Source organism: Heterocephalus glaber, unplaced genomic scaffold (genome assembly GCF_053883595.1).
Source record: "Heterocephalus glaber isolate CG9 unplaced genomic scaffold, H.glaber_assembly_v1.0 deba00001572, whole genome shotgun sequence".
In the NCBI taxonomy this organism is placed as follows: domain Eukaryota; kingdom Metazoa; phylum Chordata; class Mammalia; order Rodentia; family Bathyergidae; genus Heterocephalus; species Heterocephalus glaber.
The window spans coordinates 20615902-20632066 of NW_028258357.1; the positions used below are offsets into that span (position 1 = coordinate 20615902).

A 16165-nucleotide genomic window follows, 5' to 3' on the forward strand; every position below is an offset into this window, starting at 1 on the left:
ATCTTTCTAAATCGATGGGGAAATTAGATACTTCCACGACAAAGAACACCTGAGAAATTCATGAACAAACCAGCACTCCAAACAATTCTAAAAAAATATCCTAGAGAAAGATAATGACAGTCACAACTCCACGAGGACCAACAGAGTGAAGCCACCAGGCAAGGCAAAAAACTAAAGGGAAAAGGGGAAAAATAAAAAATAAAAGCCACCAACAGTAAAACATCATGACAAGGATAACTCAATATCTATCAATTATAACCATCAATGTTAATGGCCTCAATTCACCAATCAAAAGAAACAGACTGCCAGAATGGATTAAGAAGCAAAATCCAACAATATGCTGCATACAAGAAACACACCTAACTCAAAAAGAAATTCATAGACTGAAAGTAAAGGATGGAAAACAGTTCTCCACACAACAGGAACCCAGAAAAAAGCAGGCATAGCAATCTTATTTGCAGACAAAGTAGATTTCAAACCAAAATTAATTAAGAGAGACAAAGATGGTCACTACATCCTTGTGAAGGGAACAATCCAAGAGGAAGAGATGACAATCATAAATATATATACGTCAAATACGTATGCCCCCAACAAATATTAATGGACATGAAAAACCAAATAAGCACAAATACAATTGTAGTGGGGGACCTCAATACCCCACTATCACAAAAAGACAGATCATCTAGACAAAAAATCAACAATGAAATTCTAGAACTGAAGCAAGCTATTGAACAAACGGACTTAATAAATGTTTACAGAGTGGTTCCACCCCACAAAGTCAGAATATACATTCTTTTCGATTACACATGGGTTATTCTCCAAAACAGACCACATGCTAGCTCATAGGACATGTTTAAGTAAATGTAAAAGAAATGAAGTTACCCCCTGTATATTATCAGACTATAGTACAATAAAATTGGAGATCAATAACATAAGAAAATGCAAAACCCCCACAAACACGTGGAAATTGAATAACACTCTCCTGAACAACCAATGGGTCACAGAGGAAATTAAAGAAGAAATTAGACAGTTTCTACAAGTAAATGATAATGCCAATACAACATACAGGAATCTATGGGACACAATGAAAGCAGTTCTGCAAGGGAAATTCATAGCAGTGAATGCCCATATTAGGAAAACAGAGAGAGCTCAAATAAACAACTGAATGCTGAACCTCAAGCTTCCATAAAAAGAAGAGCATGGCAAACCCAAATCTCATAGGAGAGAAGAAATTATAAAGATCAGAGCAGAAATCAATGCAATGGAGACTAAAAGAACAATACAAAAAATCAATGAATCAAAGAGTTGGTTTTTCAAAAGAATAAATAAAATGCATAAACCTTTAGCCAACCTTATCAAAAAAAGGAAAGAAAAGGCTCAAATCCATGCAATCAAGAACAAAAAAGGTAGGGCCAGGGATTTAGCTCAGTGGTTTTGCCACATGCTGCGTAAGCGCAAGGACCTGAGTTTGATCCCTGGTACCAAAAAAAAAAAAAAAAAGAACGAAAAAGGTCAAGTCACAACAGATTCAGCAGAAAACCAGAGGATCATCAATACCTACTTCAAGAACCTGTACTCTAATAAAATGGAAAATGCAGAAGAAATGGACAGATTCCTAGATACATACAAACTGCCAAAGTTAAATAAAGACATAGAAATTCTAAACACCCCAATTACAATGAGTGAAATTGAAAACATAATTAAAAATTTACCAACAAAGAAAAGCCCAGGTCCTGATGGCTTTACTGCTGAATTCTACAAGACATTTAAAGAACTATCACCATTACTCTTCATCAAGGAAACTGAAAGGGAAGCAATACTTCCAAATTCATTCCTGGAAGCATCTGTTAATTGATTCCAAAACCAGGGAAAGACCCAACCAATAAAGAGAACTACAGGCCAATCTCCCTAATGAACATAGATGCAGAAATCCTCAACAAGACACTGGCAAACAGAATACAGAGGGTCATCAAGAAGATCATACACCCTGACCAAGTTGGATTTATCCCAGGGATGCAAGGATGGTTCAACACACGTAAATCAATAAATGCAATACACTATACTAACAGAGTCAAGGACAAAAACCATATGATCATCTCAATAGATGCAGAAAAAGCATTCAACAAAATCCAACACCCATTCGTGTTAAAAACCCTACAGAAAATTGGAATAGAAGGTCTTTATCTCAACCTGATTAAGGCTATCTATGAAAAACCAACAGCCAACATCATACTAAATGGTCAAAAACTGAAAACTTTCATGCTACAATCACGAACAAGACAAGGATGCCCACTATCACCACTCCTGTTCAATATAGTTCTGGAAACATTAGCCACAGCAGTTAGAAAAGAGAAAGAAATAAAAGAAATAAAGGAAAGGAAGAATTTAGACTGTCATTATTTGCTGATGATATGATATTCTACATAGAAGACCCAAAAAACTCCGCCAAAAGACTTCTAGACTTAATTGACAGATTCAGTAGAGTAGCTGGATATAAGGTCAACACTCAAAAACCAATAGCCTTCTTATACACAAATAATAGACTCACTGAGAGAGAAATTAGGGAAACAATTCCTTTTACAATAGCATCCAAAAGAATGAAATATCTAGGAATCAATCTAACAAAGGAAGCAAAAGACCTCTACGCTGAAAACTACAGCACCCTGAAAAAGGAGATCGAGGAGGATATAGGAAAATGGAAAGACATCCCTTGTTCCTGGGTAGGAAGAACCCATATAGTAAAAATGGCCATATTTCCAAAACTACTATATAGATTCAATGCAATGCCAATTGAAATTCCAACAATATCCTTCACAGAACTAGAGAAAACAATCCAAAAATTCATTTGGAACCAAAAGAGACCTAGAATAGCTAAAGCAATTCTAAGCAACAGAGATGTGGCTGGGGGTATCACAATCTCCAACTTGAAACTATACTACAAAGCTACTGTGATAAAATCAGCATGGTACTGGCAAAGGAACAGACCTGAGGATCAGTGGAATAGATCAGAAGATGCAGAAACAACTCTAGACATGCTCAGCCACCTCGTCTTTGACAAAGGAGCCAACCACCCTCATTGGAGGAAAGATAGCCTATTTAATAAATGGTGTTGGAAAAACTGGATTTCAATCTGCCAAAGATTAAAATGAGACCCATATCTATCACCATGCACTAAAGTAAGATCGAAGTGGATTAAAGATCTAAATATTAAGACAGAAACACTAAACTTGCTGGAAGATAAGTTAGGTAGAACTCTTGAAGACATTGGCATAGGAAAAGACTTTATGAACAAAACCTCAGTAGCACAGGAACTAGCACAAAGAATCAACAACTGGGATCTCATCTTATTAAAAAACCTCTGCACTGCAAGAGAAACCACCAACAGAGCTAACAGACAACCAACAATGTGGGAAAAAAATTTTAACAGCTGTTCCTCAGACAAAGGTCTCCTACCTAGAATATATAAAGAACTGAAAAAATCAGACCCAAATTCAAAGACCCAATTCAAAAATGGGCATCTGAAATGAACAGACATTTCTCAAAGAAGTAAAACCAGCAAATAAAGATATGAAAAAATGTTCAACATCACTGGTCATTCGAGAGATGCAGATGAAAACAATGCTGAGATTCCACCTCACCCCACAAAGAATGGATGCTATCAAGAAATCAACCAATAACAAATGCTGGCGGGGCTGTGGGGAGAAAGGAACCCTTCTCCATTGTTGGTGGGAGTGCAGACTGGTGCAACCACTGTGGAAATCAGTATGGAGATACCTCAGAGAACTAGGCTTAGAGGTCCCATTTGACCCAGCTATTCCCCTACTGGGAATCTTCCCCAAAGAATTAAAAGAATCATACCACAGCGATATACGTGCACCCATGTTTATAGCGGCACGGTTTGTAATAGCTAAAGCTTGGAAACAGCCCAAGTGCCCATCAGCTGGAGACTGGATGAAGAAGATGTGGTTTTTTTAAAAAATGGAGTACTACTCAGCCATACCGAATGAGAAACTAGGGATATTTATAGCTAAATGGATGCATAGAGGCCATCCTCTTAAGTGAAATAAATAGGACACACATGTGTAAATACCGAATAGTTTCTCTGGTGGGAGAAACTGAAAGTGTAAATAAGGAGGAAAATGATTAAAACAAACAATTGATAATTTGAAATAGGAAGAAAAGGACCAAAGGGGCAGGGGAAGTGGGAGGGGAAGAGAAAAGGAAAAATGATGAGAAAAGAAAAAAATGGAAACAAAGTCTAAATAGGGAAGGGTGGAGGGGTGAAGGGAGGGCAGGGAATGGGGAAAGAATAAGAACCAAGATACGTCATGTACAGGTACAAGCACCCAATGAGGAATGTAAACATATTGTATACCTAAAATGCACCAATGAAAGAATTTTAACAAACAAAAACAAAGAAGTTTGAAAGCACAACCAGGAGCGGGAGCACAGGAAGTCTGCCTGCACCCGAGGGCTCCCCACCAGCAAGCGCATTAGGGCAGCACTGAAGCCCGGCCTGCACATCCCAGGCCTCCTTCGAGTCCTACTGTCACCTTATGACCTCGGCCGCGTTCCCAACTTCCCCGAACCCCAGTTTCCTCATTCTCATTTGGAAACCTCGCACCACCTGCACGGAACAGCTGTGCCCATTAAGAGAACAGCACGGAGTGACAACGGGCATCATAAGGCACTGCTCAGCTCCTGGGCTACGCTGAGCCACAGGTGATGTCTGGTATTTTTAGAAACCATCTCATCTCGCAGGCAAGCATAGTGCAGGAAACCAAACCAGCTCTCAGCAGGGAAGAGCCCAGACCCAGCCCAGGCGGAGCGCGCTGGAAGCCAGGCCCGGGACGTGCTTGGCCCCACTCTCCAGAATGTGCTCCCAGGGGCCTGACCGCTTGGTGCCGGCTGCCTGGGGGAGGCTGCCAGCTGGGGCAGCGAGGCGGTGCCCTGCCTGCTTCCAAAGCCACTGGCAGGTGCAGCCGTGGGCACTGGGCCACGGGCAGGGCTGCCAGCCAAGGGAGTGGTGGCCATGCCCCTTGTCTAGAGGAGGTGGCGCTGGTGCTGGATGGAACCAGGGGACGCTCAGACCAAGGAGGAAGTAAGTGCCAGGAGGGGAGGGGAGGGGAGAGAGGTGCAGAGGGGTCACAGCGGCAACTGAGGGGCAGCACCCAAGGGCCAGGAGTCGGCTGGCGGGATGCACGCCCTTGGGAACAGGCCCGCTCATCCCGTCCTGCAGAGAGAGACAGAGAGACAGACAGCAACTGCCGCCTGGCCCAGGACAGCACACAGGGGCTGGACCCAGGGATCCCAACTGTGCCCCGTGACTTTCCAGGAAGGCCTGGCGCCTGAAGTGTTCACTGCACAGACCCTTTGCTTATAGACGGGGAAACTGAGGCCCAGAACAAAGCTGGCCCACAGCAGGCTAACACAGGACCAGGCCTGGGCCCCAACATGCCACTCCCCAGGGCACGGGGCAGTCGGAGTGTGGACAGGGGACCCAACTGCCACCAGCAAATGAGCAACACCTGCATCTTCCCAGGCCCCGCAGGGCGGCAGTGAGCAGAGCCAAGTCCCTGGGGGAAATGACAGATCGCCCTGTAAGCACCCTGCAGGCACCAGAGGATAAACTCAGCCTCACACTTCCCTCTCCGGCAGACAGGAAGCCTGAGAAACAGTTCCACCCGCTGACGTCAAGCTTAACACAAAGCAAGAAGTGGCGCCGACCTGCATCTGCTCCAAGAGCCCGGTCAGGGTCTGCAGCCAGGCCATGGTCTGGACGTACTGCTCTGTGTTCATGATCTTCAGCTCCGACCGCAGCTCAGGGATGATGGCGCCCGTCCGCCAGCCGTGCTTCAGGGTCAGGTCCTGGTGAGAAAAGCCACGCACGTGTCAGCACTGCCCTGGACAGCCAGCGCCAACCTCTGCACTGCCCTGCCCTTCCAGGGCTGGACGGGGCTCACTGAAATGAGTTGTAACTGTAATGGTCAGTCATTAACCAAGCCGCACCCGATGAATTACACACTTCATTAAAAGCAACTGGGCACGGGGCTCTGGCCAAGTCACCCTAAGAGAGCTCGGCTTCTGTGAATCACAGCTCCTGTGGACACAGGCTTGGAAAACACAGGGTCTGGGATCATTAACCATGCTAGGGAGGAAAAAACAGAAACAAGGGCAGGAGTGGAGCACGAGTGAAGGCTCTCATTCAGGAACACAGGTCATGCTGGGCTTGGGGGCGCACACTTGTGAGCCCGCACTCGGGAGGCTGAGGCAGGAGGATTACCTGGAGCTCACGGCCAGCCTGGAAAGCAGTGAGACCCTGTCTCCAAAACAGTAAAAGGAAAACCAACACAGGTCCTGTAGACCTCGGCGAGCCCCACCGTGAGCTCAAGAGTTATGCGAGGCACAGAGCCTCAGGCTTGGACTCATCACATTTCTCATCCCAAATCGATGGCCCCATGATCTGACAGCAGGCCAGAATGTCTGAGAGGGGTATTTGCTGAGCCGGCACACATTTATCAAGCACTGTTTGGCCAGGCCCCATTCTAGATACAAAGATAAAGCAATGAACAACAGCAAAAGACAAATCCCTGCTTTCACAGAAAACAAGCAAGCAAGTAAATACACAACGGCAGGCAGGGAGAAGTACAAGGGGCAGAGGTCAAGCAGAACGGGGAAGGAGGGGCGGGAGAAAGACCATGGTGTTACACAGGGTACTTAGGCAGGACAGGCCATCAGAGGGGCATCTGAACAGAGATCTAGGGGAGAAGAGGGAATGTGTGCAAACGTGGGAGAAAAAAAGGATTCTGGCTTAAAAAACAGCAAGTGCAAAGGCCCAAGGGCAGGAACAGCAGAACGAGGGCAGGGCCAGAGGTGGCTTCAGAGCAGTAGGTAGGAGAGAAGGTGACAGGGCAGCTAGGGGACCCCAGGCTGTTACACTGTGGGGGAAAAGGCAGCTCTGGGGCTTTAAGGAGAGAAATGGTTTCTGGCTCCAAAGCTCAGCCTGCCGCCTCCTTCACTGGTTAGATCTTTTAAACCTTTTGCTATTTCTCTACTTAGAATATACAAGAACCTACAGCACACGCTTCTCAATATTCCCGATGGGAGCAAGCTCTGGAAGGTGAAAATCGACAGGAGCCTCTCAGGGCCTTCCACAGGATGAGTGCGTGACGCTAAATTAATAATAATAAAGCCCATTCCCCGTGCCTCACACCGGCTCTCAAATCTGTCCCAACGTGGTGGCCACTCACGCCCTGACGCTGCCCTCAGGATGGCAGGCAGGGAGCCGGGCAGCCACCGCCGTCCCCAGACACCACCCGACACTGGGCTTCCGGTCCCGACACATGCGAGGTGCCCGGGACAGCTCCCAGGGGTGGACTCGGTCCTGGAGGAGCCAGGGCAGCCGCGGCCCGAACGCCTCCATCCCTGGCCAGCGTGGATTAACCCTCATTCCAGTCCCGTCCACCACCCAGCTGTGACCAGCAGCTCCCACCCTGCACTCTCATGGTCTCAGATGCCCTGAGGGGAGGAAAAGCAAAGAAAGCCACCACCGGCACTGACTGACGCCTTGTTCTTGCAGTAGCAACATTTTTCTGATGAACTGAGTAAATTTCTAATTCCGCCATTTTCCCAAAATTTGATCTTTTCCACAACTCTGATCTACCATGGTCTGTTAAAAGGAGACATTTTAAAATGTGGCCTAGTCCGAGTTTCCCTAAAAGCGTAAGAACAACCTTGAACAAAAGAGAAACCGTTAACACATGAACCTAACTCATCTGTCCCCCGACAAACAGGAGCAGGACAGGGTCCTCACCGCAAGGTCGCTGTATATGTGGTCACCAAAGTACAGCACCTTGGAGCCTCTCCAGCCGGTGAGCTTCAGAAATTCATATAAATTGCCCTGTAATGAGAGAAATACAGATATCACATCAAATGACAGAAATGGTCCAAAACACCTATTTTTTAAAATGTCTAAAAAATTGTTTTTGCTTGTTAACTTATCTTAAATACCAAAATATAAGGGTGAAAGACCCTTCTTAGGGAGTCTTTTAGACTTATCTTGTTTGTTTTTAATTTGTTTTTTGTTTTTTGGAGACAGGGTCTCACTGTGTAATCCAGGCTGGCCTTGAATTCACGGCAGTCCTCCGGCCTCAGCCTCCCCGAGGGCTGGGACTGCACGTGTGTGCCCCCACACTTGGCTTAGACTTGTCTTGTGCATCAAATGTACTTTTCAAAAAAGTCTCATATCATAGGCACTTCTTGTAACTACCTTGTTACAATTAACATCCTATGATCAACATTCTAGGCCCATAAATAATTTCACTGTAACTAGAAGAGCTGAAAAGTATCATTCTTTTTACCAATACCCATGTTAACCATTTACATTGTTACATATTTTGTAAGTTACTTTGTGATAAACATTCTTGTAGGAAAGTTTTATTTAGATACATCTTAATTTTCCTAGGCTAATCTTCTAGAAGTGAAATGGTGTATCAAATGTAATTTTTCAAGGCCTGGAAAATATACTTTTTGACAAACCCAACAGGTTGTTATAAACCACCAAGAACATCAGTAGTTAAAAAAACCACTAACTGGGCTGGAGATTTAGCTCAGTGGTTTCGCCGCCTACTGCGCAAGCGCAAGGACCCGAGTTCAATCCCCAATACCAAAAAAAAAAACAATAAACAGCCAGGGATTTAGCTCAGTGGTTCTGGTGCCTGCCTCGCAAGCGTAAGGTCCCGAGTTCGATCGCAGGTACCAAAAAAAAAAACAAAAAAAACCACTAACATAATAAAAGTTAGCAATTCATTCTTTCAAACAGAATAGAACCTTATATGAGAAAATACGTTAAAACTACATAAAACATCTTTCACTGGGAGATCATTATTGATCTGGGTATATAATACGCCATTATTAATGCACCTTAGAAATTTCCAGTTACTTATTTGCTTTTGTTTTGTTTTTTGTTTTCTGAGACAGGTCTTGCTATGTTCTTCAGGCTGCCCTTGAACTCACAGAAGTCCTCCTGCCTCAGCCTCCCAAGCACTGGGGTCACAGGCGTGGGCACCACACCTGGCTTCTAGTTACCTCTTTGACAGACTATAAAAAGTAAAGTTTTAATTTCATGTTTAAACCCCGTTCAATTTTGAGCTAATTCGGATACAGGCGTCCTGGAAAGAGCCTGGTGGAAGCCTCAGTCTGACCATCAAGTTCCAAGCAGTGGACCCGAGGGACTCGGCCAGGCGCCTGTGCTCGGGAAGCCTTGGCGGCCACCAGCCCCGGCTGTGACACCACCACCAGGCGAAGGAAGGAGAACGGGGAGAGAGGTACCTGCTTGTAAATCTGGCCTTTCTGCAACTTGTGGATTTTATCCCAGAGCAAGATACCTTTCTCGTTCACCTTTCGGAAAGGTCTGGCAACAGAAATGGCAAATGTTAGCACCCAGGGCCCGGCACAGGGCTCGGCGCCACAAACGCCACCCAGTTACTCCCAGGCAACGGAAAGCAGCTCCCTCTGCCAAGCGGAAACCCCAGGACCCCTGACTCCACCGCCCACCTGCCCAGGCAGCTGTGCCAGCTCCTCGACTCCACTCCCTGCCTCATCTCGGGCCATGCCCACTCCAAACAGCCCCTCCGGATGTCGGTCCAGATGCTCCGCACCGACCGGGCCCTGCTCCCAGCTCTGCGTGGTTCTGGGTTCTCGCTAAACACAGGCGGACGTGAGTCTGCTACCAAAGCAGGCATCCGGACCAAAGGCCCCGGTTCAATCCCCAGCCCCACCCGGGCGCTCGGACGGGACACAGAGCAGCCCAGGAGCCCCGGGGGAGGCTCGCTGTGCTCGCAGCTGTCTCTCCCCGCTCTGGAGGCCCTTCGCTCTCTCAAGCCCATCTGCACTGTTTCTCTCCCTCCAGGACCACAGTGGCCCCGAGAACCTCAGCCACAGCCAAGGCTGCCTGGCCCCTGACTTCGGGCAAGAGAGACTCGGGTGAAAGTGTTCCCCAGTCGGCCGCTACCCCAAGAGGTGCGGTTTGGGGCCGAGGCAGGAGTTCCCAAGCCCAGGGACGCGGGCCGGGCGGGTGGGGACGAGTAACACCCCCGCCCCCCTGCCGCGGCCCCAGCCTTCCTACTCCCCGTCAGGCCCCTGCGCCGGAGACACTGTGCGGCTTGCACTCGGCGCCCCCACCCAAGCTGAGGCTGCTTCAAAGTCTGGCAGAGCCCAGCCACAGCCTGAAAGGCCGCAGCCTGAAAGACCCCAGCCGGAGCACTGCTTGGAGCCGAGGGCTGGGGTGTGGGCCATGCTGCTGCTGTTTCTTTTTCTTCTTTTTTATTAGTCCGTATCTGCAGTACATAATGTTCACCTTCCTCATGGAGAGCTGGCACAGGTACACAACCCACCTTCATTCTTTTCCTCTCCCTCCTCCCCTCCCACCTCCTGATCCCCTTCCCATTTGAGAAAGATCTGTCTCCCCACTTCCTATTATCTAACCTTTGATTTTGCTCTTTATTTATACTTTGTGCTTCTCAGAAGAGAGAAAGCATGTGATATTTAAGCTTGTGTATCTGATTTATTTCACTTAACATTATGGTCTCAAGGGGCATCCATTTTCCTACAGATGATTCAAGTTTATCCTTCTTTATGGCAGAGTAATACTCCACTGTATATAAAATACCACTTTTTTATCCATTCACCTGATGGACAAAGAGGCTGCTTCCAAGATTCAGCCATTGTGAACTGTGTTGCTATAAACAGAGGTGTGCGTGGATCACCGGAATCTCATGACTAACTCTTTGGGAGATACCTGGAAGGGGAATGGCTGGGCCAGATGGAATTCCTAGTTTCCGTTTGCTGAGGACCCTCCACACTGATTTCCTTAATGGCTGTATCAGCTTACGTTCCCAGGAACAGTGCAGCCGGGCTCCTCACCCTCACCCACGGCCTTGCCAGCACTGTCATTCTGTGACTTCTTACGCCCCACGATGAGTCTGCGGCCAGAGCTGATGCTCACCTGCGCTTATCGTTGAAGAAGTTGGGCTTCTCAGCCTGCACGATGACCACGTCAAACAGGTCCCTCCAGTCCTTCCCGACGATGTACCTCATCCCTTTGTCCCTGGAACAACAAGGCGGCCACACGGGCCAAGGCTAAAGGGATGAACTATTTTTTGCAACTATTTCTTTCCAGTTTCCAACTGCTACAGTGATGGCACAAAGAAGCGAGGCCGCGCCCACTCACACAAAGCTGCTGGGGCTGTTGGTGACGAGGAACATCTTCTTGCCGTGGTCGGCCAGCTTGGCCAGCACCGCGCGGGTCTGCTCCGCGTAGCAGATGTACTTCTCTAAGAGGGAGAGACCGCAGATGGGGCCGGCAGCCGGCCGGCCAGCGCCCGTGCACTGAATGGGGCAGCCCTGCCCGAGGCTCAGTGGGGAACGGAGGAGGTCAGGAAACTGGTTCTGGGGGCACGGGGTACCCAGGGCACCGCTCCTGGGTCTAAGCGGAAGAAACTAGGTGGCTGCAGCCGCCAGCTCCTCCAAAGAGGAGGGCGCCTGCATGAAGCCAGGGAGAGACTGCAGCTTGGATACAGTCTTGGCAGGGGTACAAGGCCGGATCCCGCCCAGTACACACCGATGTCAGCCTCAATGGCTCGGTACATGATCCCCTTGGTGTGCACGTCCCGGATGGAGTCCTGTCCAGAGACAGCGGCGCATCAATGAGTGACCGTGGCCTCGTGCCGCCACAGCAGGTCCACGTGAGCCGGCTCTGGTGCTGACTTCTGTCCCCAGAAGCTGGCAGGCCACGCACTGGGCGAAATCGAAGCCCCGCTCCATCTGCCACAGGCGCCCTTGGGGAGAGCCCAGGTCCCCACGACGGGGCAGCTGACGTGCGGCCCGGGGAAGGCTCACATCGAAGAGGCCACCTGTGTGGGTGACTGATCAGGCCCCACAGGACACCGGTCCTGCAGCAGAGTGGTGGGCGGATGACCGCAGCCTCCTGCAGGGACAGCCATGATCCGCCTCCCTGGCCCTCCCCGGCCCTCCCCACCGCCCCCCGCCCCCGGCCCCAACAGGACTAGGCCGGGCCAGATAGGCCATAGACAGCACAGCCCGCCTCAGGTGCCACCAGCTGGCAGGAGACTGTCGCGGAGGAGGTCCCTGGCGGAGAGGTGATCTGACTGCAGATAGAGGCAGAGGGGCAGAGGGGCAGAAGGGGTGGAGGGGGAGGAGAGGGCGCCCCCTGCAGGATCGGGTGTGGTGGCCGCTGCTGGCAGGGTACACTGAGCCGGGTGTCCACACAGGATGCTTTCTGGTCCCATAGGCGGAAGTCTGGGCTGTAGGCCAAACTGCCTATGCCTACACGGCTGGAGGGGCCTCTGCCGAGACTGGACGCTGGGCACCAAGCCCTGCCTCTTGGCTTCCACCAGCAGCAGCAGGAGAACGGCTACACACCAGCTGACTGCTGGGCTTAGAGACCTGGGCTCTGCTACAGACAAGCTGTGCAAGCCTGGGAGGGGACTCAGCCTCTCTGTGCCTCAGCGTCCTCATCTGTGACGCGGGGTGACAGTTTAGGGGCAGCTGTGTCCCGATATCCTGATGGACATAATGCACTCAGAGGAACGGGGCGGCAACACGGCACGCTAACACTCGTAGTCCACACTGAGCTCGCCAATGAATGCAGGGGGCACTACAGTGACTTTTTTTTTTCATACAGGGATCGAACTTGGGACCTTGCACTTGCCAGGCAGGTGGCAGAACCACTGAGCTAAATCTCCAGCCTACAGTGACTCTTAAAGATGAAGGGTCTGTGAGCGGAAAGGAGAGCAGAAATTAAATATTTAAATCTAGCCAGGTGCATGCCTGTCATCCCATCACTCAGGAGGCTGAGGCAGGAGGATCGCCAGCCTGGGCTAACTAGTGAGACCCTGCCTCCAAAGTCTAAATAAATAAATATTTAAATTTAGCTCAAATAATACCAGACTGATCCTGAGAAACTACAATTCATCCTTTATCTTCCTAAATCCCAGGATTTAGGACAGTCAAAACTTTAATTACTCATAAGCAGAAGTAAAATATATTTTTAGGTTGTATGTATCTTTTTAAAATATATATTTTTAAGTAAATATGAATTACATATAAATACACATACAAAGTATTATATAGTACAAATACATATAAATATGCATCATGTAAATAATATATAAACACTTTTAGGTACTGAGAAAGCTCCTACAGCCTAATGAAAGTGTATGAACATGTAGACATATGTGATCAGGAATGTAAGTTAAAACATAAAAATGGAACTTTATACGGCTGAAGGTTCTGTCTACATCCCTCTCCCATGGGACTTGGTTGGTTGTTTTTGAGACAGAGTCTTGCTATATAGCCCAAGCTGGCCTCGAACTCATGGTGTCCTCCTGTCTCAGCCTCCCAAGTGCTGGGATTACAGGCATGCACCACTCCCATGCGCAGAAAAACATCAGTTTAAAAGCCCTCCCCAGCAGTTCCCAGGAAGGCCAGGGCACTGATGCCCGGCAGGCAGCACCTTGACATCCTTGTACAGGTGCACAGGCTCGTAGTCAATGTTGTTCCTCAGGAAGTGCTCGTTCACACAGGATAGCAGTGTCATCTCCGGCAGCGAGAAAATGTCCATGAACTGCTTCATGGTGTTTCCGTGGGAACTCTGTGGACAGGAGGAAGGGTCAGACCCAGGGACCCAGCCAGGGAGGCAAGAGGGCTTCCAGGGAGGAAGGGGACCTGGATCGTCCACAGAAAAAGGAGATTCCTATACATAGAGACAGACAGAAAGGAGCTAAATTGCTCAGGCTGGACTGGAACTTGGGATCCTCCTGCCTCAGCCTCCCAGAGCGCTGGGATTACAGGTGTGCACCACCACGCCCGCCCGGCTAGGAGACTGTAATAATACCCTTCACTGCACAGCAGGTATCTCACCCCAGGAGATGATGACAGTGTGGCCCCTGGCCCTTCTGCTCTCCCCACGCCCGGCTCCACGCCCTGGTCCCACTTGGGACATAGGACCAAGGCTGAGACAAGAGCAGCTGGGCTCGGTGTCTGGCACCCTGCACTGACAGCCCCTAGGGTCACCTCAAGGGCCGAGGGGGAAGATGGGGAGAAAGGAAGAGGGAGACTCGGCCAGGAGGCCGCGACGCTCCGGGTCCCCGGCCCTGCACCTTTCCGTAGAAGTCGCTCATCTGCTCCAAGGGCACGTGTGACCCCTCGTACATCTCGATGACCTCCTCATCGGGGACCACGCTGAGGCCTCTGGGAAAAGCAGACGGCGCCATCAGAGAGCGGCCCAGGGCGACAGCGACTGTGCCTCGGCCACGCTGGGGTTTGTCAGCCAGGAGGGAGACACGGGCGCCATGAGGAGAACTGTGCCCCTGGAAGTGCCCAGAGCACCAGGCGACGCACGGCTGCAGGGACTCCCAGGCCGCGGGGGTGACACACGAGCAGCTAACACTGGCGCTGTGCATGGTGACAGGAGCAGGAAGCGCTCACTCCCCAACAGGCCCAGCAGGAAGCTCTGTGACTGCCCGTCTCCCAGCCGGGCCCACTGAAGCACAGAAAGACAGCACAGGATGAAGAGGGCTTTCTGGGCCGCCAGATCCCTAAAGCAGAGGGACAGGCTGGCCAGGGACACGCTCGGGTGGTCTCTTCCACCCTTGGTTGGGTGCAGAGGGGAGAGCTCAGGCTGGAGAGGCAGGTAGCGGGGACACCACAAAGAGGAACACCCAGGACCGGCTTCCCCATCCGCCACCTGCCCGCCTCAGCCCCAAGGACTCCAGCTCCTCCGCACTGCAGAAACTGGCGGTGACAAGGACACCGCAGGACAGGCAGCACGGAAGGCCATGCTGTGCTTCAGCGGTGGCGGTGGAGGGAGCTGACGGGGCTTTATCACGGACTCAGATGGGTCGGCGTTAAAGCACACGCACAATGCGGCCTGTGCTTGGCATTATGTTTAAGAAATATCTGTGGCTGGGCGTGGTGATGCACACCAGTGATCCCAGCACTCAGGAGGCTGAGGCAGGAGGATCGCTGCAAGTTCTAGGCCAGCTTGGGCTACATAGCAAGATCCTGTCTCAAAAAATAAAACAAAACAAAACAAAATTTTTTGAATTATTGAAAAACAAATACATACTTGACATGAAATAAAACACTTGGGGAAAAAAATATGGAAACCCACTGTTACAGCTTATGTCTAGATGCCCCCACCCCACGCCTCATGCGCTCATAGCTGGGGCTTGGTGAGGTGATTGGATTTGACCTCTGAGGAACGTGATGCTGGGAGGTGCAGCTCGCTCCAAGGAGGTGGTCACGGGCCCGGGAGCGTCCGACCCCTCCCTCCTCTCTGGATCTCTGCCCTGGCACCCTGCCTTGGAAACAGCAGACTTCGACCTGACTGAGGCTCCTACAAACTGAGCCAAATAAACCCTTGCTGCCTCAAGTCTGGGTGTCGGGCACTGTGCCCAGCAACGAGGAAGTGCCGGAGACACTGCAGAAACCAAGCAAATACAAACAGATTATTAAGGGCAAGAAGAACCGAACATTGTACCAGGACGAAAGTAAGCATGGTGCACCTGCCAGCTCTAGCAGCAAGGCCTGGAGAGTCACGAGGTCAGTGGGGACTCACACGGCAGCCAGACACTGAGACTGAGCGAGGGCAGGGCAGGGGTGGGCAGGACAGGTGGCAGGAGGGAGAGCCGAGGGAGAGCCGAGTCCTCAGCAATCACAGTGCGGACAGAGGGACAGCACCCGGGACCAAGCAAGCAGGACACAGAGGCACCGCATGTTCCCTATTTACAGATTATGGAGGGGAGGGGAGAGGAGAGATGGGGGAAAAAACTAAAGAGTATGAAGTGTACGGGTGGGGAGGGAGGACACAGGTCTGCTGCTGTCCCCTACAGTGCCTTTAGGATTGTTTCTAGCTTCATTCATGCTCTATTTCAATGAAAAATAAGTAACTTTTGTGGTTGTTTTTTTGAGACACGGTCTCACTATGTAGTTCAGGCTGGCCTCAAACTCGCTATGTAGCCCAAGCTGGCCTCAAACTTGCAGATGGTCCTGCCTCAGCCTCCCGGGTGCTGGATTACACACGTGCACCACCACGCCTGGATGAAAAATAATTTTAACAAAGAGTTTGTAAGGGAAGAATCTA

General features: G+C 49.9%; 1 protein-coding gene across 2 annotated transcripts in view; it reads right to left on the reverse strand.

Moving 5' to 3' along the window:
- Nt5dc3 (5'-nucleotidase domain containing 3) overlaps positions 1 to 16165 on the reverse strand; it is a 51105-nt gene that overhangs the window by 9459 nt on the left and 25481 nt on the right. For both annotated transcript variants that reach the window (XM_013072261.3, XM_087192719.1), the window contains exons 5-12: positions 14181 to 14271; positions 13535 to 13672; positions 11621 to 11681; positions 11231 to 11333; positions 11006 to 11107; positions 9331 to 9412; positions 7814 to 7900; positions 5728 to 5868 (exon numbers count right to left, since the gene is read on the reverse strand). In XM_013072261.3, coding sequence (XP_012927715.2) covers positions 5728 to 5868; positions 7814 to 7900; positions 9331 to 9412; positions 11006 to 11107; positions 11231 to 11333; positions 11621 to 11681; positions 13535 to 13672; positions 14181 to 14271 — 805 coding nt within the window. The remainder of the gene's footprint in view (positions 1 to 5727; positions 5869 to 7813; positions 7901 to 9330; positions 9413 to 11005; positions 11108 to 11230; positions 11334 to 11620; positions 11682 to 13534; positions 13673 to 14180; positions 14272 to 16165) is intronic.